The 25,708-nt window shown below is 48.5% G+C and overlaps 3 protein-coding genes across 5 annotated transcripts in view; 2 read left to right on the forward strand and 1 right to left on the reverse strand.

Moving 5' to 3' along the window:
* The window catches only part of DDX42 (DEAD-box helicase 42), a 36,491-nt gene extending 25,418 nt beyond the window's left edge, over positions 1-11,073 (forward strand). For all 3 annotated transcript variants that reach the window (XM_055408194.2, XM_055408195.2, XM_088829219.1), the window contains 10 exons: positions 864-1,040; positions 1,588-1,716; positions 2,608-2,707; positions 3,301-3,348; positions 4,149-4,246; positions 5,382-5,658; positions 6,417-6,643; positions 7,806-7,916; positions 8,991-9,092; positions 9,532-11,073. In XM_055408194.2, coding sequence (XP_055264169.1) covers positions 864-1,040; positions 1,588-1,716; positions 2,608-2,707; positions 3,301-3,348; positions 4,149-4,246; positions 5,382-5,658; positions 6,417-6,643; positions 7,806-7,916; positions 8,991-9,092; positions 9,532-10,260 — 1,998 coding nt within the window. In that variant the 3' untranslated portion in view covers positions 10,261-11,073. The remainder of the gene's footprint in view (positions 1-863; positions 1,041-1,587; positions 1,717-2,607; positions 2,708-3,300; positions 3,349-4,148; positions 4,247-5,381; positions 5,659-6,416; positions 6,644-7,805; positions 7,917-8,990; positions 9,093-9,531) is intronic.
* On the reverse strand, positions 10,272-20,814 carry FTSJ3 (FtsJ RNA 2'-O-methyltransferase 3). The gene is made up of 20 exons (XM_055408197.2): positions 20,428-20,814; positions 20,147-20,252; positions 17,596-17,642; positions 17,392-17,471; positions 16,579-16,678; positions 16,292-16,486; positions 16,096-16,211; positions 15,870-15,974; positions 15,686-15,786; positions 15,373-15,453; positions 15,123-15,281; positions 14,862-14,997; positions 13,529-13,710; positions 13,252-13,366; positions 12,911-13,167; positions 12,591-12,676; positions 12,403-12,502; positions 12,127-12,310; positions 11,948-12,042; positions 10,272-11,865 (listed from the first exon to the last, which is right to left on the reverse strand). Exons 1-20 carry the CDS (start codon positions 20,492-20,494, stop codon positions 11,673-11,675), a joined length of 2,505 nt encoding a protein of 834 aa, XP_055264172.2. The 5' UTR covers positions 20,495-20,814; the 3' UTR covers positions 10,272-11,672.
* Positions 20,815-20,960: 146 nt separating this feature from the next.
* PSMC5 (proteasome 26S subunit, ATPase 5) lies at positions 20,961-25,695 on the forward strand. The gene is made up of 12 exons (XM_055408200.2): positions 20,961-21,090; positions 21,619-21,690; positions 23,234-23,303; positions 23,604-23,701; positions 23,866-23,922; positions 23,999-24,229; positions 24,515-24,641; positions 24,723-24,913; positions 25,017-25,115; positions 25,196-25,306; positions 25,396-25,482; positions 25,585-25,695. The coding sequence occupies exons 1-12, from the start codon at positions 21,067-21,069 to the stop codon at positions 25,636-25,638; spliced, it is 1,221 nt and encodes a 406-aa protein (XP_055264175.1). The 5' UTR covers positions 20,961-21,066; the 3' UTR covers positions 25,639-25,695.
* The last annotated feature ends 13 nt before the right edge of the window (positions 25,696-25,708 follow it).

Here is a 25,708-nt window from a genome sequence, read left to right on the forward strand (position 1 = left end):
AAGAGCAGAAGTGAATATTTTACCACTCTTAAGTTACTGACTGCTGTCACCTTCTGAGATGGACCACATTCTGTCCGTGGAATGTGAATCTCTCTAAATAAACTGCTTTCAGTTCACTATGGCTTGCTTCCTGAATTCTTCCCTATGCAAAAGCCAGGGGCCCTCACTTGGTGACCTGTCTTAGGAACTCAGTTGAGACATAGGACATGAGGTGGTCTTCTCCCCTTTGTCACTTTTCTTTGATTATAAAAATGTAGCCCACTCTGTTCTCAGAGCAGAGCCCTGTTATCTGACCACTTGTATCTTTCACTAGTGTGCTATATTAATAAATCTACTTCTTACCTATTTTACAAAGTTGCTAAAGGACTAAAAAGTGTTCGTTTCTGATAAATGATTGAAAATATGATCTGAAGAAAACCGTTCATTAAGCCTAAACAAAAGTTTGTGTGTGGAGAAATTTAGCACTGTCAGTTAAGAGGATTCCTTTGTCCATGGCCTGAAACTTCTCCTTTATAACTGAAAGTAGTAGCTTCTGTTTCCCATTTATAAATGGATTTTATTCTTTTCCACACAGTTCAGTATGTGGAAGAGACATACCTTCATGGCAAGGGGGGACAAATTTTTTTTTAATTTTATCAATGATAATGTTTCCTACAAATGAAGTTTATGGGAATCCAGATGTTTCATTCTTTCTCCCCCCAGGTATTTCTTGTTATTCCATAACCAATGTGCATAGCCTAGGACATTTTTGTCCCATTGGAAATAAATGTTATTATTAGTCATCTGCCCTTTCTCAGGGTTGCCTTTAGTTCATCTTTAAAATTGAAAGCTTAGAGTGGATGCTGCTTCTCTTTTTCTTCTAGGGTGTACCTGTGGCGTTAAGTGGTAGAGACATGATTGGTATCGCCAAAACAGGCAGTGGGAAAACTGCAGCCTTTATCTGGCCCATGTTGATTCATATAATGGACCAGAAAGAATTGGAACCAGGTGATGGACCAATTGCAGTGATTGTATGTCCCACTAGGGAGCTCTGCCAGCAGGTATGTGCTTTATGTAGAGTGTCCCCTTCCATATATCAACTAACGAGGACTAATCAACTGGGTAGAATCATCAGGAAACTTTGTGGTTTTTTTAATAATTGTGTGAAATACACAAAATTTACTGTTTTAACCATTTCTAAGTGTACAGTTCAGTGACATTAAGTAGATTCACATTGTTGGGCTCTCAAGAAACTTGCGGAAAATGCATGTTGTGTATTTTCTATATAACCAATTGATTTGGAAACTGTATTGTAAGCTCCCAGCATTTTCCTCCTAGGTTACTTCATTTTGTTCGGTGAAAGGCAATAACAGGGTCAGGAAAAGAAGTGAAAAAGAATAATCACAACAAGATTTTAGATAGCCTGTTAAGATGTGATAATGGTACCCTGTTCATTTTCTTTATGAATAAAATTATGTTTGTATTTTCTAGCTTTTGATTTTCTATTGACATCACATTTTGTGTGTTTTTCATAACTCCTTTTTGGACTGTAGCAGAGGTTAGTGTCACAGAGGTATTTGTTCATATGTCATTATGTTACCTTTGTAGATCCATGCAGAATGTAAGCGGTTTGGGAAAGCATACAATCTTCGATCAGTGGCTGTGTATGGAGGAGGGAGCATGTGGGAACAGGCCAAGGCCCTTCAGGAAGGGGCAGAGATTGTTGTTTGTACACCAGTAAGTATGTCTTGGGTTTAAATAGCTTATCAGCCTCTCTCGGTATGGAAAAAATGTCAGTTGTTGGAGGGCATTTCCCGTGAAATGTGGTGAAGCAGGGTTGAGAATACTCTGAGGCAGTGATAGCTTGTGACTTTGGTTTAATTTTGGTTGCTAGACTAAAATAGCAGTCTAGTGGATTCTTTATATGCTACAAATGTCTGTCTGCATCAGACAGTTTTTCTTAACACTGTCCTGGAAAATGGATCCGTGCTTATGGAGAGCCTAAGTTCAGAGTATGGTCAAAACTGCCTTGAAGATTGTAGTTTAAACATTACGACCCATCAGTAAGGCTTTAACTTTGGTCATTTCAGAAAGCCTCACGAAAAGTAGTTCTCACCATCTTTCTACAGTTTAAATCACAATTACTGTAAAGGAGGAACCCAGTGAGTTTTCAGATTTTGTGTTCTTTTGAGCACAGCAGTGCATAAAATCCAAGGCTGTCAGACTAGTGTATATTGCAGTCTGAAACTGGAGTGTTACCATTTTTGCCAGGAGCAGAACTCTAGAAAGTTCTTGAGAATACATTTAATTAAACAGCCCTCAACATTGGCAGGTTTCCCTGTGGGATCCACCAGCCAAGGATTGAAAATATTCAGGGGAAAAAAAAGTCAAGAAAGCAAATTTGAATTTTCCGTATGTTGGCAACTGTTTATGTAGTATTAAACTGTGTGTTATAAGTAATGTAGAGATGATTTAAAATATACAGGAGGGTGTGCATAGGTTGTATGTGCAAATACTGCTTAATTTTGTTTAAGGGACTTGAGCCTCCTCATGGGAGATGAGGCTGGAACCAATGTCCAGCAGATACTGGGATAACTTGACTTACAGTTCTTTTTCTGGCTCTCTTAGGGTCGACTGATTGATCATGTGAAGAAGAAAGCTACCAACCTTCAGAGAGTCTCCTACCTTGTGTTTGATGAAGCAGATCGAATGTTTGACATGGGATTTGGTATGCTTTGAATACCAGATTTTTCGGTCTGTGTCTTAATGACACTAGTTTTTTCCTTATCTTTCTAGACTTAATTTTTTCTCTGTGTGAGAAGCTAAAAATACTCCTGGGTAGGGTTGGACCGTAGAGATAGAGCTAAGACATTAGCTATTTTTAGGAGTTCTTTCAGGAAAAGTATGTTAGGCTTAACTGGGTTGAGGACATTGAAAGTGTGAATATAGGGAGAATATTCTAGGCTTTATTTTTATTCATCTGCCTTTGATTGTGGAGGTCAAGGTCTGTGTTATTCGGGAGGTAGGTGTCATATCCTTCAAGGCCTTTGCTTTCCTGTCCTCTTTGACTTAACCAGTTGTGTGAAAATTCTGAATAACTGTCTTTGTTGATTGGAACACCACTGAGCCTAACCCAGCTAGGTGTTGGGCTAAGTGTTTCTGAGTTTCACACTGAGTGATAGGTCTGGGAGTTCCAGAACTTCCTTAATTCTAATAATGTCTTTATAGAAAGATTTTTGCTATTAATAAAATGATTTTCCAGGTATCCCAAACTGTCATGCAGGAGTTATAATACTGATTTTATTCTTCTACTTCTTCCAGAGTACCAGGTGCGATCCATAGCAAGTCATGTCCGTCCTGACAGACAGAGTACGTATGAAGCAGTTTCCTTAAGCCACATTTGTACTCAGAATAAACACCTATTTATCTTATAACTCACAGTTATGGCAGTGAAAATAATCATGTTTGTACTGGTGAGGAACCATAAAGGGGAAGATAATGACAGTTTATCTGAGCTAGACAGGACCTTAGAGATCACCAGATAGTACTCACTCATTTTTACAGATGATAGTACCAAGACTGAGAATTAAATGACGTGCCACAGATCATAACGTTTTATTACTGTGTAGAGGCAATACCGGAGAAGGCAATGGCAAGCCACTCCAGTACTCTTGCCTAGAAAATCCCATGGATGGAGGATCCTGGTAGGCTGCAGTCCGTGGGATCGCTAAGGGTCGGACATGACTGAGCGACTTCACTTTCACTTTTCACTTTCACACATTGGAGAAGGAAATGGCAACCCACTCCAGTGTTTTTGCCTGGAGAATCCCAGGGACGGGGGAGCCTGGTGGGCTTCCGTCTAAGGGGTCACACAGAGTCGGACACGACTGAAGTGACTTAGCAGCAGCAGCAGCAGAGGCAATACATAGTGTAGATCTGCTGACTTGAAGTCAAGAGCCTTTTTCTGAACCATACTGACAGCAACATCTGCCTTAACTGAAAATGTGTAAAGTTAAAATGATGGTAATTTTTTTTTTCCTTAGTGAATTAATTTTTAAACTTCAGTGGGCTTTCATTTTTCAAAAACTGAGCAGTGAATGTCAATAGGAAGCTTAGTGGGTATTCAAAAAAGAAGTGATACTGTTTCTTTAACATAGTTTACCTTTTAGCTCTCTTATTCAGTGCAACTTTTCGGAAAAAGATTGAAAAACTGGCCAGAGACATCCTGATTGACCCCATTCGTGTGGTACAGGGAGATATTGGAGAGGTAAGCTTGAGCAGGGCAGATGGAGCCCCAGTGGGTTATTTTTCACACTGGTGACATGAATTTCATTTCTCACTATTGAGAGAAAAAACGTTACACACTTACAGATGAGACAACGTGTTTCAGAGATGCTTTAAAAGCACAAGGGTTGGGGGCAATAGGTGAAATATGTTTGGCAAAATGTTAATAATTGTTGAAGTCTGGTGATGGTTACATGGGAGTTGATTTTGTTCATTTTATTCATTTTGAATGTTAAAATTTTTCCACAATAAAAGGTTTCTTTTAAAAAAGTATCTTTTGGGGAAAAAAACAGCAAGTCTTGTCTGAAAGATGCTGGTCAGTTTGCATGGAAGTAACATCTTCAGTGATTGTGGGAGCTGGCCTGCACAGTGTGGAGCGGGGAGCTTTGAAAGGCCTGCTGACTTAAGTTTTTGTTTTCCTTACCTGTATATATGCCCTATGTGGAAAATTTCTCTGAATTGTGATTAGGAAATCAAATAAGGCAGCCTTGAGAATTCCTTAATATGCTTAGTATGCTAGTAAAGTTCTGTGCAGTTAGCTTTTAAACATTGTCCACTTTTGATTGCAGAGTGCCTTCTATGTGTGGGTATGAATTGTACTAGGAGCTTTTACTCTATTGGGAGTAATCTGAATAGGCATGTAGAAAAGTATTGCAGAGCACTGGGGCTTAGAGATTTAGGTATATGTACACATGTCAGCGGAGGGCTTCCCAGATGGCACAGTGATAAAGAAACGCGCCCGCCTATGCAGGAGATGCAGGAGACACGGGTTCAGTCCGGGATTGGGAAGATCCCTTGGAGAAGGAAATGACAACTCACTGCAGTATTCTTGCCTGGGAAATCCTAAGGACAGAGGAGCCTGGTGGACTACAGTCCATGGGGTCGCAAAGAGTCGGACACGACTGAGCACGCATGCATGCACACATCAGGGGAGGTGGAGAGCACTGGCATTTGAGAAGGGTGAAGATTTGAGTTGCACTTGACTTGCCGAAGGAAAGCCCAAAGATGCGGGGGATTATTCGTGGTTCTTCTAGACGCAGGTGGAAAGTGTGGTGTCAGGTTCTTACTCAGGTGCCCTGTGACACAAATGTTGCCGTCATCTTTTCATTTCTTTTCAGGCAAATGAAGATGTGACTCAGATTGTGGAGATTCTCCATTCTGGACCTAGTAAATGGAACTGGCTCACTCGGCGTCTAGTGGAGTTTACCTCTTCGGGGAGTGTCCTCCTGTTTGTTACTAAGAAAGCCAATGCTGAAGAGCTGGCCAATAACCTGAAGCAGGAGGGTCATAATCTTGGCCTGCTCCATGGTGACATGGATCAGAGTGAAAGAAACAAGGTTATTTCAGACTTTAAGAAAAAGGACATCCCCGTCCTAGTGGCCACAGACGTTGCAGGTAGGGTATGCATTTCCCCAGTAACCCTTGGTTCCTATGTTGTACGCGTTGCTCCGTCTGGCCGTGTAGACCTGTAATATCTGAAGAGGCCAATTGAAGGCACTCTGCTGACCTGGCTGTCCACGTTCCATGAGGCAGCAGTTCAGAGCATGGTGATCACAGTCTGGAACTCTTGAGTACCACTTCCCACTTAATATTCCTCTCTGAAAAAAAAAAAAGAATCCCTGCAATTGGAAGACACTTGAGGCTGAAACTGTTAACACAGTTACATCGTAGGCTGTGTGTCTGAGTATAGTAGATACCTTAGTTTGATTATGTAGTTTGACATACTTCACTCAAGATCAGAAAAAAATTTTGAGGTGTGATTTTTGAGTTTGTTCTGATGAGTTTTAATAGCTACACTTAAAAACTTGGTATTTTCTCCCAGAAAGGTGATCACTGCTCAGCCTCAAGACACATTTGATGTTGGTTGTAAATTTTTTTTTCCCCCCAACGTATTTCTGGTCAAGAGAGCGGCCACGGCAGGTTACTGGTAGTAGAACATAGATGTCCTACACGCTAAGTTTACCCAATGTTGTAGAATCTATAATAGTAGCGTTCGTTTTAGAAGTGTGGCTCACGTACCTATATCTCAGCACATCAAACCATGTGCTTTGCTTAGATAAGAGGAATGTGGCTTCTTAGGAGGTAAGCATTTTGGGTGACTTTGGTGTTTTGACTTCTGGTAAAGAAGAAAAGAATTTGGTTTTTTATTTCAGCCCGTGGTCTGGACATCCCTTCAATTAAGACTGTTATTAACTATGATGTGGCACGAGATATTGACACCCATACTCATAGGATTGGCCGCACAGGACGAGCGGGTGAGAAGGGTGTGGCCTATACCTTGCTGACACCTAAGGACAGCAATTTTGCTGGTGACCTTGTTCGGAACTTGGAAGGAGCCAATCAGCATGTTTCCAAGGAGCTCCTAGATCTGGCCATGCAGGTGAGTGACTGGACACACTTCAGTGAAAAAACTTCAGTATGCCAGAGGCAGGTAACATAGAAACATGACAATAAAGTTGGGCAGGCAGCATTTACAAAGTATAGATTGGTATTGTAGGACATTAAAACTCATCTGATTTGCCTTCTCATTCTCTCAGCAACATACATGTTGAAAAGCTATTCCTTTCTTGTGCTAAAATCTGTCCCTCAGATTTCTGCCTTCTTGTCACATATCACACTTGTGAGCAATTGTACTGTCAAAGTTACTATTCCCCTCACTGCCCTTTACCCCACTTTTTTCTGTTGGGGCTAAAAATGTATGATGTCTTTTTTAAAAAAGCATTTCACTACTTCTCAGACCTTTGACTACACTGATTGTTGATCCAAAACTAAGTGAGGCATTCTACTGAATTAAATCTTGAGTCATCTTGATACACACAGTTCCCAAATTGCCAGTGCATTTGGGATACATGTTCTGATAGTAGAGACGTCCGTGTTTTCAGATTCGTAGGTCAGCCCACAAAGCTGTTCACCCATAATGCAGTTGTACTGTGGTACTATTGCCCATGCTTCCCGCCCTGGGAGTAAAGGACCAGCACTTCAGGGGAGAGTAGTGTCCCTCCCTCTCCTGGACTAAACTAAGCTTTTGAACCAGATATATTTTGTTTTTGGCATTTTCCTACATCTCATCGTGCTTCAGGCTTCCTGTGCTTTCAGATTGATCAGCTTCTCTGATGAGCAGCTTGCCACCTTTCAAGTACTTTTGACTGTAACTTGTGATAGATAAAGCTCTAAGCTCCCCCAGAGATTTTACGTATAGATTGTCTGAGAAACAGAAAATAAATTCATTTTCCATGAGGAAGTTAGAAATGGCCAGAGGAACTGCTCTGCATTTGAGGTGTATTGTAATCATTTCCCTTCCTGGAAGCTCTGAAGGAAGAAAGGAGCAGTAAAAGGAAGCCTTAGCTAAAGGCTCCTGACAAATCTGATGGATTAAGCTACCAAAAAGTAGCTAATCTGTGGTTCCTGTGAACAGTTCCTCCTTTGCTATAGATACATTGGCTAAAGATTCTCCCTCCCGTTTAGTTTCTTCTTTGACTTTGTTCTCTTCCTCTGAGTGCCTCTTCCTCCCTTGACTTAACTTTGAATTGTGTTTGCTGTAGAATGCCTGGTTTCGGAAATCCCGCTTCAAAGGAGGGAAGGGGAAAAAGCTGAACATTGGTGGAGGAGGCCTGGGCTACCGGGAGCGGCCTGGCCTTGGCTCTGAGAACTCGGTGAGTCCAGACTATAGTAGTGTCCTTCAGACTGGTCCTGCATCTTTCATGACGTTAGGGCTGTTCTCATTTACCTGAGTCTCAGTGAGTTCAAAACACTTTCATCTGCTGACTTGAGTCAGTACAGTGCTGGTTCTTAATGTGACTTTATATTACAGAAGTAACTGTGTCCTTGACTGACTATGTGTGCTCAGGAAATCAGTGTACATTAGCATTGGTTCTCAAAGTGTGGTCCCTGGACCTGCAGCAAATGCAGTCTCATGGCCTACCCTGGACCTGGTGAATCAGACTCTGGAGGTGGGGCCTAGCGGTCTTTTCTACACGCCCTCCAGCATTGGCCTCAAGCCACAGGGTCCCTCTATAATTCAGCTGTATCTTGTAACTAAACTACACTCTGGGAAATTGGTTCAGATACAAGAGCTAGCTTTTCTCAAACCAAGTAACAAAAGCTCCCCCTGCCTGGCTTTCTTAACTTCCTTGTCACTTTGATTCTTAAGCCAAGAAAGAAAGCTGTCAGTCTGCGGGTCTGGGTCACTGTGGGTAACTTGGTGTCCCGGTGGTACAGTGATGCTGCTGCTATGGCTCATGCAGGTGATAGTGGTAGTACCGAGCACTTAGTATTTGCGCGGCCAGTTCAGGCAGCCACACGTTAACTCAGGCTTCACGGTCACTCAGTAAATACAGCTGATACACTGAGGCAGCCAAGGTTACACTGTGGGAAGCACTGAAGCTGAGCTTCAGACTCTTCAGGGTTTGGATGTAGAGCCTGAGCTCTACATGTGTGTGCTGCACTGCCTTGTGGCCTTTTCAGCTTCAACATAGTTTTTACACAGTTACATAAACGTCATGTTTATGCCTATAAATAATACCAGGTGATCAGCTTTGGGCATAATCTGACCTCATTTCTGATTGTTAGGGTGGGTTCTCAGAAGTAGATTTAATAGGTTCAAAGGCATAAAAAAAATCCCACACCTATTTCAGCTCCCTCTTGAGTTTCCAGCATATTGACGCCCTTCTGTGGCAGTGGGCTTCCCTGCTTACTCTTCCTTTCTCATGAGTGTTTTTATTTTTTAGGACCGAGGAAGTAACAACAATGTAATGAGCAATTACGAGGCCTACAAGCCCTCCACGGGAGCCATGGGAGACCGGCTGACGGCAATGAAAGCGGCTTTCCAGGTGTGAAATGAAGCACTTGGGGCAGTGGTGAGGGGCACTGATCTTCCTGAGATGGTCGCTGGCCTTGTAGACTAGATGCTGGATTTCCAGAGGGCCTTCCCCATTTTCAGTTCTGAATATCGGCTTAACTGCAGCTTACCTAGAGCTGAAGGTGTAGAGACTGGACAAACCCCTGTTGCTAGTCATCTCCTTCAGGCACGCTCAGGGCCCTTGACCTACGACAGTATCAGTGTGCCCTCCCTGCTCTAACAAACCTCAAGGTGCCAAGGCTCTTATAATCTGGTTGAGAGTGATTGCCGTTTTTTCGCTTAGACGAGTGTGGTTCTGTGTCTCTTGTGCCCTGAGCCGCCTCGCATCCTTCTGTGCCCCCACTTAGCTCGCTGGGCCGCTAGGTTTCTTAAAACTGCTGTCTCACCCGCTGCTGTTGTCTCTCTCTCAGTCACAGTACAAGAGTCACTTTGTTGCTGCCAGTTTAAGCAACCAGAAGGCCGGAAGCTCTGCGGCTGGGGCGAGTGGATGGACTAGTGCAGGGAGCTTGAATTCAGTTCCATCTAATTCAGCCCAGCAGGGCCACAGCAGTCCTGACAGCCCCATTGCCAGCGCCACGAAGGGTATCCCAGGCTTTGGCAGTACTGGGAACCTCAGCAGCGCCCCGGTGACCTACCCTTCTGCTGGAGCTCCGGGGGTCAACAACACAGCTTCAGGGAGTACCAGCCGAGAAGGGACTGGGGGCGGCAATGGGAAGAGAGAGCGATATACTGAGAACCGGGGTGGAAGTCGTCACAGTCATGGAGAGAGTGGCAATCGGCACGGCGATAGCCCACGTCACGGAGATGGAGGTCGCCATGGAGATGGGAGTCGCCATGGAGATGGGTACCGCTACCCAGAGAGCAGCAGCCGTCATGCTGACAGCCGCCGTCATGCTGATGGTCATCCTCACGGAGAGAACAGGCATGGAGGGGGTGGAGGCCGACACGGGGAGAGCCGGGGTGCCAATGACGGTCGGAATGGTGAAAGCAGGAAGGAAAGTTGTAATCGTGAAAGCAAGATGGACCCCAAGGTGGACAGCCCCAAGGTGGACAAGATGGACAGCAAGACAGATAAGACGCCTGATGGTTTTGCTGTCCCCGAGCCACCCAAGCGCAAGAAAAGTCGATGGGACAGTTAGAGGGTATGTGCTGAAGCGTGAAATCAATTGTCTTTAATTTTATTTCTAGATTTGGTAACTAGGTGTCTCAGGGCTGGGTTGGGGCCCAAGGTATAAGGACCCTGGGCCCTTAGTGGACAGCTGGAGTTTGGAGACGTGACCCATTCACCTAGGGAACGTTTCAGGTATTTTCTTGGGAAGCTGCTTTTGTCTTATAAGCAGCCAGTCAGCAGCTTCTTTTGGCTCTGGGTGAGTGTCACGAGGGTCAGCTGATATACCTTGGGAGAAGGGGCCTTATAGGGCACAAAACTCACTCTAGGTTTATATTGTATGTAGTGCATATTTTTTACTAAAATGTCACCTTAAAAACATCAACAAATTTTTCTGTGGCCAGGCAGTCCTCATTTGAGGCGGGATTGATTCTGCAGATCAGTCCTGGGAGGTGTTGAGGATGTGCACTGAAGCGCTTCCAAACCTCTGCAGGGGAGGTTGGGGGAGGGGAGGGGCCTGATTCTATGTGAGAGTTGATGCTCAGGTTTCCCAGCCAGGTTAGTGTCCAGCCCTGAGACAGGAAGCAGCAGCCTGCCAGACCCAGAATCCCTGCAGCTGAGGGGTAAAGACGATCCTGGAAACAGGACTGCTCTGGGCCTAATCTATTGCTAAATTTAAAATGAAAAACAAAAACCCAACAACAGCTTTTAAAGTGTCTTCTATTTCATTGTATTTTTTTTAACTTGCCACAACGGTAGAAAAATCTTTTGCTGAAATGATTTTGATGATTTTTGTTCTATCTTGTTTATAAAAGGAAAAGAAATATACATACTTCAAATTTTGTGACTTTGTGAAGGTTTCTTTAAGATGTGCATTCCTTTCTGCTTGCTCTAGTAAATGTTTTACTACTGGGACCTGTGGATTGCTTGTCATTTCTACCTCACTATGAGCTGGAACATACAAATCTGATTTAAAACAGTGCACAGGGTGCAAACACCCAGGTGTTTTGATCTGATATAAAGTTCCCAGGAACTGAACTGTCAGAAAAGACATCTGTCGTCCTGGTTTTATTCAGATGATAACGGGGGAAGACTTGAGAGAACCACTTGCCCAGGCACAGACTGCAGTGACTGCCACTGTGGTATGGAACTTCCCTTATGATTTAAAAGTGGTGAGACTTCTTGCCCAGTGCCCCCCGTCCTGCACAGAAGGCTGTGGGCTCTGATGGTGCCAGCGGGGCATTTTTCGCGGGGCTCTGATGGGAGCCCTTTCTTCAGTCAGTATGATGCTGCCTCACTGCCCAGGACCACGAGAATGCAGGGAGCTGGAACCTGCTGTTCAAAGACAGGCGGGCAAGGGCAGGCTTGCACCAAGGAGGCCGGAAGGGGCAGGGAATCCCTCCTCATCCTCACACAGTCCCTCAGAGGCCCTGGTGGCCCCGCTCACTTCCTCTTGTGCTTTTTCTTCTGCTCCTTCCTCTGCTGTGCTCTTTGGTCCTTCTTCATCCTCGAATCCACCACCTTGAAGTGACCTCTGACCCCAGCTGGCCGGCGCACTTTGCGGCCCACACCTTTTTTGGCTACAACATAGGTGACCTGGCGTTTCTCCTTTCCAAGCCCGGCTTTCTTGTAGAGACTGTAAGCAGAAGACACAGGTTACAGGCTTCCTGCTGCTCCCTGATTCCGTGTACCTTTGTGGGTGACCCCCAGCCCCTCACCTTCGAAGCTGTGCCACTTTCTCCCGTTCTGAGATATCCACCGTGTTAACCACAGCTTCTGCCTTCTTCTTAGTCTGCTCCAGCTTCTTGAGCATCTGTCGGGGGATCTCACAGTCAGGCCAACCTCTTCTCCTACCCCTGCCCAGCCCACCCAGCATCTCAGGCAGCCCCATGCTCACCCTCCGTTTCTTTCTGGCCTTGGCCTCGGCCACTTTCTTGATGGGCCGTGCATTGATTTCCCGCCAGCGTTTCCGGTAGTATTCCACTTCCTTCTTATCAACAGGTAACTGTCGTATCCTGTGCTGCTTTTCCTCCTGCACAAACCAGTCTGGAAGCTCCCCCTCGTCCTCATTGAACGTGTACCTAGGTGGAGAGAACACCAGATCAGGCTTTCACAGAAACCATCCCTCCCACCCCCTACCCAGGTTGATTTTCATGACTTCCTGGCCGCTCACCGGCTGAAGGAGTCATCTATGAGGTCTCTCTTGGCTTTCTTGGAAGAGGCAATAACTGCTCCTAGAGCCAGGCCTTCAGGGTCCAGGATCCGGTGTCTCACTAGGGAGGGAAGCAGAAGGTCCCAGCTCAGCCCCCAACACCCACACCTCCAGGTGGCCTTCCCTCCCACTCAGTGCAGCGCTCTCACCTGGGTCCTCGATAGGCACCACCTCAAACCCGTCGTCCTCCGACTCCGGCCCACGGCCTCGCTTCTTCCCACGCTGTGATTTCCAGCTGTGCAAGAGGGGAAGGATGTGCACCCACGTCCCACCGTAACCCACGCCACCCAGACCCAACCCTAGTTCTGTTAAAACTGCCTGGGGAACTTCCAGAAACCTTGCCCCTCGGACTGTACTGCAGATCACTTAACCAGAACCACGTGTATTTAGTTCTCCATCTCCAGCTCACAGAGGATGGGTCAGAACCACCGCTTCTCCTCGAGCCCTCCTGTCAGCCGCCACCACTCACCTCTCCTCCTCCTCGCTGCTGCTGTCGGAGCTGCCACTGCTCTCTTCCTCTTCAGGCCCAGGGGCGACCTCTGACCCCTTAGGAGCCCCCGCTCCCTTAGGGGCCTCACCCTGGCACGGGGGAGGCTTGCTTTCGGTCTCCTCATTGGAAGGCGGTGACGGCGGCTGCTGCCCCTTGCAACGGCTCTCAAACAACAGCTGGGCCTGACTGATCTCCAGGGCCTCATCGGCATCGTCCTCAATCCCGCTGAAGCCGTCCTGCGATGGGGGAGTCATCAGGCACCCCTCTCTCTCCCAGGGAATGCCAGCCCTGGTCTGTCTCGGCCTCTAGCCTCTGCTTACCTTGGAGAACCAAAGGCTGGCCTGTTCTTCCTGCAACACCGTCTTTTCCTCCAATGGTACCAACAGTGGATTCTCTTCCTCCTCTTTATCATCTTCCACTTCAGCAAATCGTACACTGTAGCCCCAAGGAAGTCGATGGGTCAGTGCCCTGAAGGGCTTGCTGCCCCCCACTCCCACTGGGGACTTGAGCTGAGGGTGCCCTACAGACAACACCACACCCCACCCCCTGCCTCGACACACACACACACACACACACACACACACACACACTCCTTACCACTTTTGGTCCTTTAGACTCTGAGGTTCTTTGACTCCCGCCAGCTCCTCTGGATCCAGGTCACTATCCAGAGATGCATCGTCATCATCCTCACCATCCGATATATAGATGTCATCTCTTGGCAGGTCGGACAAAAACGTGTCTGCAGCACTCATGTCCCCCTGTGTTACCTCCTCTAACAACTGAGGAGCGATAGAAACAGAGGTCAAGGGCACTTGACAAGGAACATACTGCTGTACTCCTCCCTGTTCACCATCTTAGTTTATGCTCAGCAACATTAGAAAAAACACTGTGGCAAGTACATTACATCCTTTTATAGACAGGGAGGGGATGGGGTTAACTGTTTAAAACACACCATCCTAGGCCATGTCACTCAGCGTTCTCTTCTTCAATTAGTGGAAGGAACAGGTTTATGGAAAAGCACCCCATGGCCTAACTGGTGTCAAACTTTAAAATGTTTTAAAATCACAGGTTTTCAAATTACTCAGAAGGCACCTTATCACTAGAGAATATCTACAACTGTTGTTTCCGTTGAATAAAGGGGCCCAGCAACATACATGTAACAGGTTGTTTCACTTATAAACCACGTGTCAACTCCAAAATCTGTTCTCATGGCAAAGACAGCTACTAATTCCTGAATTACACACCAGGAGTCACACCTAACCATCTTTGTTTATTCCTTCCTAACACCCTAGTAGGTGGTTTCCGTTAACATCTTTTACAGATGTGGAGGCAGGCAAAGCAAGCAAAAGTGGTCTGCTCCAGGACCACTGTGCTCTCTGGCTCCGGTACGATGCGACCCGGCTGTTACCTTTCCACGCAAGAGCCACAGCAGCTCATTTTTATTTGTGATGCTGCTTTTAGCAGGAAAAGCAGACTCTCTAGCATTCAGCAGAAAGCACCGTCCAACAGCCTAGTGCAGCCAGGTGCTGAGTTGGTCTCAATGAACTGAACAACACTGTGCCCCGCCTCCCCAAGGCAGACCCCGCAACATATCCGCTGGTAACCCAGGAACCCTGGCTGCATCACCTATCACCTAATCTGGCAACAAGAGCCTTGTGGTTCTGATACTCTAATTCCACAAGAATAAGTAAATCTACATCACACTCACAAAGCTTCCTACTCTACATTATTTTAGGTGTACGTCTCCTCCTGGTCTTTGAAATACAAGGCTCTTGTTTTTTCCCAGCCTCCCCTCACCAAGTCATTTCTGGGCGAGGACAGCAACCACAAGCCACGATCAGTCAGCGAACCGAACCAAAGCCTCCAGGGTCCCCACCTCCGAACACCCACAGGTGCTCCCATCTCCTGCATGGGCCCCACCCCGCCTCACCTGGTGACCCCGGATGGTACGCAGGGAGAACATGCCAGTCTCCCCCTCGTCGGTGATGGAAACCCCAGGAAGATCCATCTTCAGCTCCACGCGCTCCCGCTGCTTCCTCTGCTCGCGCAGCAGCTTCTTCTTCTTCCTGAGGGGCCGGGCTGAGGAGTTACAGCTGCCCAGCTCTGAAGCTTCCCTAGCCAGGCCTTCACATTCTCCCACATCTTCACCCACCGAGGGACTCGGCCGTGGTGGTCCCCCAGCTCCTCTCACCTCTTTAATTCTGCCACCTCCTGGGCCTTCATCTCCGCCAGGGTCCGGTTCAGCTGCTCCTCCTCCTCCTCCTCCTCCTCCTCCTCCTGAGACGGCTGCGGCCCAGTCCCGGCTGCGGACTCCTCCTCCTCTCCTTCCTCTTCCTCCCCTGAGCTGAGGCTGACACAAGTGTCCCAGGAGCTGATTATCTCCAGGGACGCCTCCTGCCAACACCCGCACAACAACTGCCCTGGCTTAACTCCCTCCTCACCTGATGTCCAGTGCCTTTGCTTGTTCTTTCAGCTTCTTGGCCACATATCGCCGAAGCTTCGTTCTCCAGTTCAGTAGGGACCTGCCCCAGAAATACAATTCCTGACCCTACTGTTGCCATTCCAACCTCCTCCTGGTTTAAGGTCTATACCCCAAACCTCATGTGTGAGCCACGTAAGTCCGAGGACTCAGGCCCCGACCCCAGACCTCCAGCACAGCAGCATCCTGTTCCCCAAGATCCAGCATCATGTCCCTCCCAGGCCTCCCTGCTGCCCTCGGGGCTCCCAGAACTTCCGCCCACCCCCAGCGCAAACCTGAGCTCCTTGCGCCCCAGCACTTTGATGTCCTGACAGCACACCCGAATGTCCTCAGTGGTGGCTGGATGCTGTGCCAGCTCTTCGTCGTCTAGTGAGATCTGTTTGCCCAGGGAGAGGAGCAGGGAGATGCTCAGGCCCTGTTTCCGGGGCTCCCCCATAGCCCTCGAGTCTGGGGACTCACTTCACTGGCTTTGGAGAGGAAGTCAACAGGGTTGGCGGCTCGGAGGAAGTCAGTGACGGAGGTTCGGCGATAGAGAGTGAAGTCGCCCTCAGCGTAGCCTTCAGCCTTAAGAAGGGAAATAACGAAGGGTGAGGAGTCAATCCCTTCCGGGCTGTCTGTAGGACCCATCGAGACCAGCCTCCCCCAAGTTCCAGGACCTGAGAGTGGGCCCACTCCCTTTACACACCTTTGGTTTCTTCTTAGTCACCAATTCTGTAACAGTCTTGGCCTGGACTTCGACTTCCTTAAAGGCAAACTTGGGATCAAAGAATTTACTGTCAACCTTGTCAGGAGCCAGGAAACCTAAGATAATAGGATTCATAAGCAAGTGTGCTTTGGTAGGTAGGAGACTGAATCAAGAGAACAAATGAAGTTACGCCCACCCTGGCAGACTACAAAGATCTCCGCAGATTCATGACGAGAGGCTTGGGGCTTGGTGGCCTGGACACGGCGGAAGAGCTGCTGGAAGATCCACAGTAAGGGCTGATAGTCACGAGAACGGAAAACCTTTGTGATGAAGCAGCCACCACGGCCCAGAAAGTCACAAGCCAAACGCAGAGCCATCAGCGTCAAATGGGCTGTGGGAGAGAGATGGCAAGCTGAGGACCTCTGCAGCCTGAGAGAGCAGGCCCGCCTTCACCCTTATCTCCACATCCTCTGACCCCGGCACCTTGTGAGTAAGCATCATGGGCCCAGCTAGCCCCGACATTGGGGGCCCCGTCATTGAGCACAACATCAACCTTCCAGGTTTTCAGCTCCTTTCTCAGGGCCTACAGAGAAGAAAGAGATTACCGCAACTGAAATAGTCATGGCTGTGAACAGAATCACTGGTTCAGCCATCTGTCCACCCAATCATCTGTTGAGTGCCCGCCAAAGGCCAATTCTGTGCCTTGGTCAGGAAATACAATGATAAGCAAACCTATCTGTCCTCATGGAACTTAGTCTACTAGAGAACCTGCTAGAAAGGATTTCATGGAAATCTCTGCACCTCCTCCAACTCCAGAGACCTCTTTCCTCAATAAACAAAGGCTGGATGGACACACTGTCTGTTGGGTCTTATCATAGAGATAATGTGTGGGCACTGCTTGCTGCTGCTGCTGCTAAGTCACATCAGTCGTGTCCAACTCTGTGTGACCCCAGAGACGGCAGCCCACCAGGCTCCTCTGTCCCTGGGATTCTCCAGGCAAGAACACTGGAGTGGGCTGCCATTTCCTTCTCCAACGCATGAAAGTGAAAAGTGAAAGTGAAGTCGCTCAGTCGTGTCCGACTCTTAGCGACCCCATGGACTGTAGCCTACCAGGCTCCTCCGTCCATGGGATTTCCCAGGTAAGAGTACTGGAGTGGGGTGCCATTGCCTTCTCCGTGGGCACTGCTTAGGGCATGGTAAACAGGAAAAACATGCCTTCAGGGGATCATAGAGGAAAGAGGGATGGATGCAGAGGTCTACTTATAAAAAGGATGGGAAAAAGAAGGATCCTATTACCTGCCTACAGCGTTCTGTTGTGATGTCCTCCTGGAGTGTCACCACATTGGGAAGAGGCTTGATTGGGACCAGATCCACTCCTGGAAGAAAAGAGGGCAGAGGATTCCAAAAGGCTGCCTCAAGCAGGGGGGAAGGAAATGCAGAACCACAGAGTCTCACTCTCCCACCCCACTGGAACACCTAAGAGAGCCACTGGTTACTCACCCACAATAAGACTGGATACAGGCATAAACTTGGCGGCCACTTGCAGCCTATAAAAGAGAAGTAAAGATTAAAGTACCCTCGACCACCCTTCCCCCTCCCTTTCTATCTGATCTCCCACCTCTAGTGTTGGGAGTCTCTGGGACCTGGGACCCTTTGCTGCAGTGTTTGCAGTTGAACAAACAACTCTTCAAGTAATAAAATACAAACCAACCACAAGTGACTAAAAATAACTGTATGCATGCCCAGCTAGGGTAGATTTTGGACAAGATACAAAAGACCAAAAAACAAATCCACTGCCACTTATGAAGTGCTAGGAGCAAAAGCAGGGTCCTGCACTCGTCCCCGACGCTCACCATCACCAAAGGGGTGAACAAACCACCTAAGCCACTCCTAAGGCTGGGCTCTTAGACATACAGCAACCCTCACCCCATATAAAGAATCAGCTCACACCCCCTCCGGGAGCTAGCAAGCAAGGGAACGTGTTACTTGTTCTCATGCCCTCCTGCTGCAGCAGGGGCCCCAATAAAGCTTTGCCTGAATTTCCTGTCTGGTCCCTAATCAATTTCTATTGATTGGGGAAGGCAAAGAACCCTGGTCTGGGGAAAATTGAAGGCAGGAGAAGGGGATGACAGAAGATGAGACAGTTGGATGGCATCACCAACTCGATGGACTTGAGTCTGAGCAAGCTCCAGGAGTTGGTGATGGACAGGGAGGTCAGGTGTGCAGAAGTCCGTGGGGTCGCAAAGAGTCAGTCGGAGACGACTGAGCAACTGAATGGAACTGAAGAACCCTGGTCGGTACCAGCCAAACATATGGACACGTTCTAAATCTTCCCTCCTGAAGCTTACAGTTCTGGGGAGTACAGAAATTGGAGGCTGGTATTACTGTATCTTCACGACCAAGATAGTCACGATAATGTGATCACTGACCTAGAGCCAGACATCTTGGAATGTGAAGTCAAGTGGGCCTTAGAAAGCATCACTACGAACAAAGCTAGTGGAGGTGATGGAATTCCAGTTGAGCTATTTCAAGTCTTGAAAGATGATGCTGTGAAAGTGCTGCACTCAATATGCCAGCAGATTTGGAAAACTCAGCAGTGGCCACAGGACTGGAAGAGGTCAGTCTTCATTCCAATCCCAAAGAAAGGCAATGCCAAAGAATGCTCAAACTACCGCACAATTGCACTCATCTCACACGCTAGTAAAGTCATGCTCAAAATTCTCCAAGCCAGGCTTCAGCAGTATGTAAACCGTGAACTCCCAGATGTTCAAGCAGGTTTTAGAAAAGGCAGAGGCACCAGAGATCAAATTGCCAACATCCGCTGGATCATGGAGAAAGCAAGAGAGTTTCAGAAAAACATCTATTTCTGCTTCATTGACTATGCCAAAGCCTTTGACTGCGTGGATCACAATAAACTGTGGAACATTCTGAAAGAGATGGGAATCCCAGACCACCTGACCTGCCTCTTGAGAAACCTGTATGCAGGTCAGGAAGCAACAGTTAGAACCGGTCATGGAACAACAGACTGGTTCCAAATAGGAAAAGGTGTACGTCAAGGTTGTATATTGTCACCTTGCTTATTTAACTTATATGCAGAGCACATCATGAGGAATGCTGGGCTGGAAGAAGCACAAGCTGGAATCAAGATTGCTGGGAGAAATATCAATAACCTCAGATATGCAGATGACACTACCCTTATGGCAGAAAGTGAAGAGGAACTCAAAAGCCTCTTGATGAAAGTGAAAGAGGAGAGTGAAAGGGTTGGCTTGAAGCTCAACATTCAGAAAACAAAGATCATGGCATCTGGTCCCATCACTTCATGGGAAATAGATGGAAAAACAGTGGAAACAGTGTCAGACTTTGTTTTCTTGGGCTCCAAAATCACTGCAGATGCTGATTGCAGCCATGAAATTAAAAGACGCTTGCTCCTTGGAAGGAAAGTTATGACCAACCTTGATAGTATATTAAAAAGCAGAGACATCACTTTGCCGACCAAGGTCCGTCTAGTCAAGGCAATGGTTTTTCCCGTGGTCATGTATGGATGTGAGAGTTGGACTGTGAAGAAAGCTGATCGCCGAAGAATCGATACTTTTGAACTGTGGTGTTGGAGAAGACTCTTGAGAGTCCCTTATACTGCAAGGAGATCCAACCAGTCCATTCTAAAGGAGATCAATCCTGGATGTTCATTGGAGGGACTGATGCTAAGGCTGAAACTCCAATACTTTGGCCACCTCATGAGACGAGTTGACTCACTGGAAAAGACTCTGATGCTGGGAAAGGTTGGGGGCGGGAGGAGAAGGGGACGACAGAGAATGAGATGGCTGGATGGCATCACCGACTCTGTGGACATGAGTTTGAGTGTACTCCGGGAGTTGGTGATGGACAGGGAGGCCTGGCGTGCTGTGATTCATGGGGTCGCGGAGAGTCGGACACGACTGAGCGACTGAACTGAACTGAACTGATTACTGTATCCGTCCCGCCCCTCCAAGCAATTCTCAGTCATCCAAGGCTGGAACCCAGAAAGGAGCGTCAGGTGCCAGGTGTTACCCACCATCCACCTGGTGCAGCGCACAGGTCCAGCAATGCTCGGGCTTTTTGCAAAAACTGAAAGCGGCGATTCAGCTGGATCAGCTTGAAAGCAGAGCGGGACCGGTAACCTGGAGGCGGCGACAAAATACTGTAACAAGGTCCGCGAAGCGCTGTCCCAACGGGATTTCTGCGGCCTCCCGACCCACTACCCCTTCTGCGGAAGAGAAACTCAATATTCGCAAAGCGGGGCGAACCGACAGAGGCCGGTGGCTCGCCTGCTCTGACAGACGAACCCTGACTCACCGGTCTCCTTCGCCAAGTGATAGAACTTGTCCCGCCGGCTCTTCCCGACTTTGCCCTTTTTACCCATGGTGTAACGCGAAGGCACCACTCAATCGGGAGAGAAAGCAGAAGTTGGAACGTCTCTTCCCAGAGCACTAGATTCCGCTTTCCGTTTCCCACTCGCCGTCGCGGAGACACTCAGAGTCTTACTCGACACCACTCACCGGCAGCCAGCACCGTTTTCTCCACCCGGCAGAGGCACACGTGGGCAGCGAACGTACTTCCGCTTCCGCTTGCGTCGCTGGCGTCCCGGCTCCAAGTTTTCCGCCATTTAGAGCGTGGCCACAAATCTTTTCTCTGTAATCCTTCCCCAGGTTTTATAAGTTGGAAGCTGGCACCAGGGGAAATGGCGCCCAAACCTAATTTCTGGAGAGTAACTTTAGGAGTTCTGTGCCTTTTACACCAAAGACCCTGACCTCGCGTACCCCCGTCCCTCCCCTCATGGCCCTCGTTATTTGTTACCGTCCGTCCTCACCCCCCGCCCATTGACCCGGAACTGTTCTCTGCCCGAGTCTTTGGTATCCACCCCCGCCAAGCGCCGGCTTTGCGCCTGCGCGCCAAAGCGGCTCTGATGCCGGCCGTCTCCGCGGAAGAGGGAAGATGGCGCTCGACGGACCAGAGCAGGTATGGGGGCGGCGGCCGGGCGGGGACCGGGGCTGGATGCGAAGCAGGTGCGACCCGAGGTGGGCAGCCGGCCGGGGCCAGCGGGTCGGGGGAGTCCGGGGTGGGTGGGCTAATCTAGACTCGGCCCTGCCTGGGACCGGATCTGCTGTGTCAGCGCCGCCCGCGGCGGGTAAGGGCAGGGCCGGGAGTGGAAGACCGGGTGGAAGCCGATTGAGTGGCGAGAGCCGTGGGAGCGGGAACCCACTCTTGCGGGAGTCGGGGAGCCCGTGCTTCCTGCTGGCTGCTCCTGTGCAAATACCGTCTCGGGATTGTGAGCGTTCCCGGGTGCGCTGTTTTTTGATCCTCCCGAAAGTCTGGAGAGGTAGGCGGCATTATCATTCTGTTTTAGTTTATAGTCTTAAGGAAATGGTTATGAAAAGATGGAGTGAGGGGTGAGAACGCAAATCTTAAATCTCCGAAATCAACGTCGAAGTCGCTTTATCCCTTGGATGTTTAGCCTTTTGGTTAATAATTACACTGTGTCCTCAGATGGAGCTGGAAGAGGGGAAGGCAGGCAGTGGACTCCGCCAATATTATCTGTCCAAGATTGAAGAACTCCAGGTGAGAACGGACTTCAAAGGTCCAGAGGGAGCTAGAAGGGGGATGAGCGGATCTCTACAAATCCATGTAATTCCACTGGGGGCGCAGTGGAAAAAGTAGTATTGATAACAACTTAATAACATAAAATATATGAAATTAACTGTCTTGCTGCTGCTGCAACTGTCTTGCTGCTGCTGCAACTGTCTTGTGTTCCCCTCAAATCCCACCTTTTTGAATATAATTAATATTCACAGTTTCTTGCACATCTTCAAGAGTCAAATTTTAATATAAAAGTACCCCCCAGCCAAAAGTCGTTCCTTTTAGAAACCCGAATGAGATGGTTTCTTGTGAAGAGAAGACATAGAGTCAGGAAATGACATTTATCAGAGAAGGGTTGGGGCAGAGTGAGAGAAGACAGAATTGAGGAGTCTGGAAAATGCTGATTCCATGGGACTGAATGAAGTGAAACTGAACAGCCCAGTGCTCTAGCCTAGAGAAGCAGCAAGGACCACAGAAATAAAGAAAACAACATAAATTGGATGGAGGTGCGCCACAAGGGAAAATTCTGAACTTTAGGTACATTGGTGGGTATCATATTTGGTTTGTCATTTTTGAAATGCTTTACCTGTGTGACAGAGGTCCATATAGTCAAAGCTGTAGTTTTTCCAGTAGACATGTACAGATGTGAGAGTTGAACCATAAAGAAAGCTGAGCACTGAAGAAGTGATGCTTTTGAATTGTGTTTGGGAAAACTCTTCAGAGTCCCTTGGCTGCAAGGAGATCAAACCAGTCAATCCTAAAGGAAATCAACCCTGTATATTCATTGGAAGGACTGATGCTGAAGCTCTAATACTTTGGTGACCCGACGTGAAGAGTCAACTCATTGGAAAAGACCCTCATGTTGGGAAAGACTGAGGGCAAGAGGAGAAGGGGGCGAAAGAGGATGAGATGGTTGGATAGCATCACTGACTCAGTAGACATGAATCTGAGCAAACTCCAGGAGATGGTGAAGGACAGGAAAGTCTGGTGTGCTACAGTCCATGGGGTCACAAAGAGTCAGACAAGAGTTCGCGACTGAACAACAGTGCGTGCTTTCATTTGTTCCTCGTGTTAATCCTGAAAAGAGCCAGGATAAGGGTGCTATACTCACTTGCAGTTTGGTAACAGATCTATACCTTTCTCCTGGTTTTCATTGGCTTTACTCAGCTGATGATTGCCAGCAGTGGGGCTGGAACTTTGGATTCTGACTCAGAAATCTTCCCTCATTACCCAAGTTCCCACTCTGAGAAACTATGTTAATCAGCTGTTACCTTGTCTCCATTAGGGTCTGTTATTCCTAGACCAGTATTAGACAAGCAGCCCCCCCTGCCCCGCCCCCCGTGGTTGTCCTACACTCCAGAGGCACTCTTGGAGGACAGGGTAAAGGTTAAAGGCATATTGGAGAATCTGAATGGGGAATGCAGGTGCCCTGGCTTTCCTCACTCAGCTCATATCAGCCTGAGGGTCTTGGCCAAGATGTTAACCTCCTCCTGTTTTCCACCCTTTGCTTCTTGTTCTCCAATAGCTGATTGTGAATGATAAGAGCCAAAATCTCCGGAGGCTACAGGCACAGAGGAATGAGCTTAATGCAAAAGGTGAGGAGGGAAAGGTGGGAGGGCTTCATGGAGGCAGCTGGAGTGAGGTCTGAGTGTTCAGTCTCCCTGAAGCGAGTCTTCACCTAAGTGCCTGTTGCTTTTCCCAATCCAAGGTGATGCTCTGTTCACATGCACATCTCTCCTGAGTTTCATTGTAATCTCCTTAAAGACGTGAATTCTTGACTTTCTGAGTCCTTCGCTTCAAAACTTTAAAATGGTGTTTAGTTCCTGCGCGTTTAATCGAGTCACGGGGGAGGGACATCAAAATCTGAGTGATCATGGTATCTGTTTCCCATCTAGTTCGCCTGCTGCGGGAGGAGCTACAGCTGCTGCAGGAACAGGGCTCCTACGTGGGGGAAGTAGTCCGGGCCATGGATAAGAAAAAAGTGCTAGTCAAGGTAAAGGCAGCAGGAGCCGGCACCAGCCACCTGCCTCTGCATTCCCGTACCTTTGTGTGCCGTGAGGACATTGTTCTCACCTTAGTGGAAGACTTGTGGGTCTTCCGGGTGAGGTTGGTGATTTGGTAACTGTCAGGGACGGTCATGCGCCCTTGTTTCTGTAGGTACATCCGGAGGGCAAGTTTGTCGTCGATGTGGACAAGAACATCGACATCAATGATGTGAGTGCAGCCAGGAGGCGGGAAGTGGGGGTCAGCTCTCACCACACCACTTCCTGAACCTCTGTCCCTTGCCCAGGTGACACCCAATTGCCGGGTGGCCCTCAGAAATGATAGCTACACTCTGCACAAGATCCTGCCCAACAAGGTGGACCCGCTGGTGTCCTTGATGATGGTGGAGAAGGTGCCAGACTCAACTTACGAGATGATTGGTGGACTGGACAAACAGATCAAGGAGATCAAAGAAGTGATTGAGCTGCCTGTGAAGCATCCTGAGCTGTTTGAAGCGCTGGGCATCGCGCAGCCCAAGGTGAGCAGGGCTTCTGTGCGAGGGCCATGCTGCTATTGTATACCTGCCCCAGCCGGGTAGACTGGAGCTTGCTTCCACTGGTCCTGCTCACCCAGGGGCTGGGGCAAGAGATGCTACCAGGCCATCGAATGGTTTGGGTATGAGCTCCAGAAGGGACTTTGATATTCACTTTTTTATCTCTAGCATCTAACGTGGGATCTAGCATGGTGCAAACACTCAATAAATGTTCCTTGAATGAAACATGGGGGCCAGCTTCCTTCCTTTAGCCCCACCCTTGCTCTCTAGGGGGTACTGCTGTACGGACCTCCGGGCACGGGGAAGACGCTGCTGGCCCGGGCCGTGGCGCATCATACAGACTGCACTTTCATTCGTGTCTCTGGCTCTGAATTGGTACAGAAATTCATCGGGGAAGGTAACTGTGGTCAGAGACATACTAAAGGGGGGAGGGGGCGGAGCTTGTTAGCTCGTTGACACCCACTTGGTCTCCGCACAGGGGCGCGGATGGTGAGGGAGCTGTTTGTCATGGCCCGAGAACATGCTCCGTCTATCATCTTCATGGATGAAATTGACTCCATTGGCTCCTCGAGGCTGGAGGGGGGCTCTGGAGGGGACAGTGAAGTCCAGCGCACTATGCTGGAGCTGCTCAACCAGCTGGATGGCTTTGAGGCCACCAAGAATATCAAGGTACGGTGGGGTCAGCTAGGGGAAGGACCAAGGGAAGGCCCTGGGTGAGGGGCAGCCTGCCTTAGGAAGGGCTTAGCTGACGCCACCTACTTTGTCCACTCAGGTTATCATGGCGACTAATAGGATTGACATCCTAGACTCAGCGCTGCTCCGCCCAGGGCGCATAGACAGAAAAATTGAATTCCCACCCCCCAACGAGGAGGTTTGTAATAAGCAACATTGGCAGCGGCCCCAGCTGTGGGGGTAGGCCCTGGGCTCAGGCTTTTCCCCTCCCATCGCTAGGCCCGGCTGGACATTTTGAAGATCCATTCTCGGAAAATGAACCTGACCCGGGGGATCAACCTGAGAAAAATTGCTGAGCTCATGCCAGGAGCGTCAGGGGCTGAAGTGAAGGTAACAGGAGTGCCCAAGGGAAAGGGGGCAGAGGCAGGAAGCACTGGGTTCAGGGCACAGCGGTAGCTCCGCCTTCTTTCCCTGCTCAGGGCGTGTGCACCGAGGCTGGCATGTATGCGCTGCGGGAGCGCCGAGTCCATGTCACGCAGGAGGACTTTGAGATGGCAGTAGCTAAGGTACAGGGCCACACCTTTCTGCCTTTGCTGGTGGTGGTTCTGGAGCAGTGGGGTCGGGCACATGTTCACTGGGTCTCTAACTCAAATGCCCTCTCTCTCCAGGTCATGCAGAAGGACAGTGAGAAAAACATGTCCATCAAGAAACTATGGAAGTGAGGCGGACGTCCTTTGTGTGGACCCCTCAAATAAAGCTCTGCCGGTCAAGACCTTGAAGACTTGAGTCTGT

The sequence above is a fragment of the Moschus berezovskii genome, chromosome 20, assembly GCF_049115385.1.
Source record: "Moschus berezovskii isolate FMDL1 chromosome 20, NW_MosBer_1.0, whole genome shotgun sequence".
Classification (NCBI taxonomy): Eukaryota; Metazoa; Chordata; class Mammalia; order Artiodactyla; family Moschidae; genus Moschus; species Moschus berezovskii.

Bases quoted from the DNA above. Each gene is read 5' to 3' on its own strand.
- FTSJ3 (XM_055408197.2), bottom strand. From the start codon at position 20,494: ATGGGTAAAAAGGGCAAAGTCGGGAAGAGCCGGCGGGACAAGTTCTAT. The intron at 17,472-17,595 runs GTGAGTAACCAG...CTTTTCTTCCAG, and splicing joins TGTATCCAGTCTTATTGTGG to GAGTGGATCTGGTCCCAATC. The intron at 16,487-16,578 runs GTGCCGGGGTCA...TCTCTCCCACAG, and splicing joins CCATGATGCTTACTCACAAG to CCCATTTGACGCTGATGGCT.
- PSMC5 (XM_055408200.2), top strand. From the start codon at position 21,067: ATGGCGCTCGACGGACCAGAGCAG. The intron at 23,923-23,998 runs GTGAGTGCAGCC...TCCCTTGCCCAG, and splicing joins AGAACATCGACATCAATGAT to GTGACACCCAATTGCCGGGT. The intron at 25,483-25,584 runs GTACAGGGCCAC...CTCTCTCTCCAG, and splicing joins TTGAGATGGCAGTAGCTAAG to GTCATGCAGAAGGACAGTGA.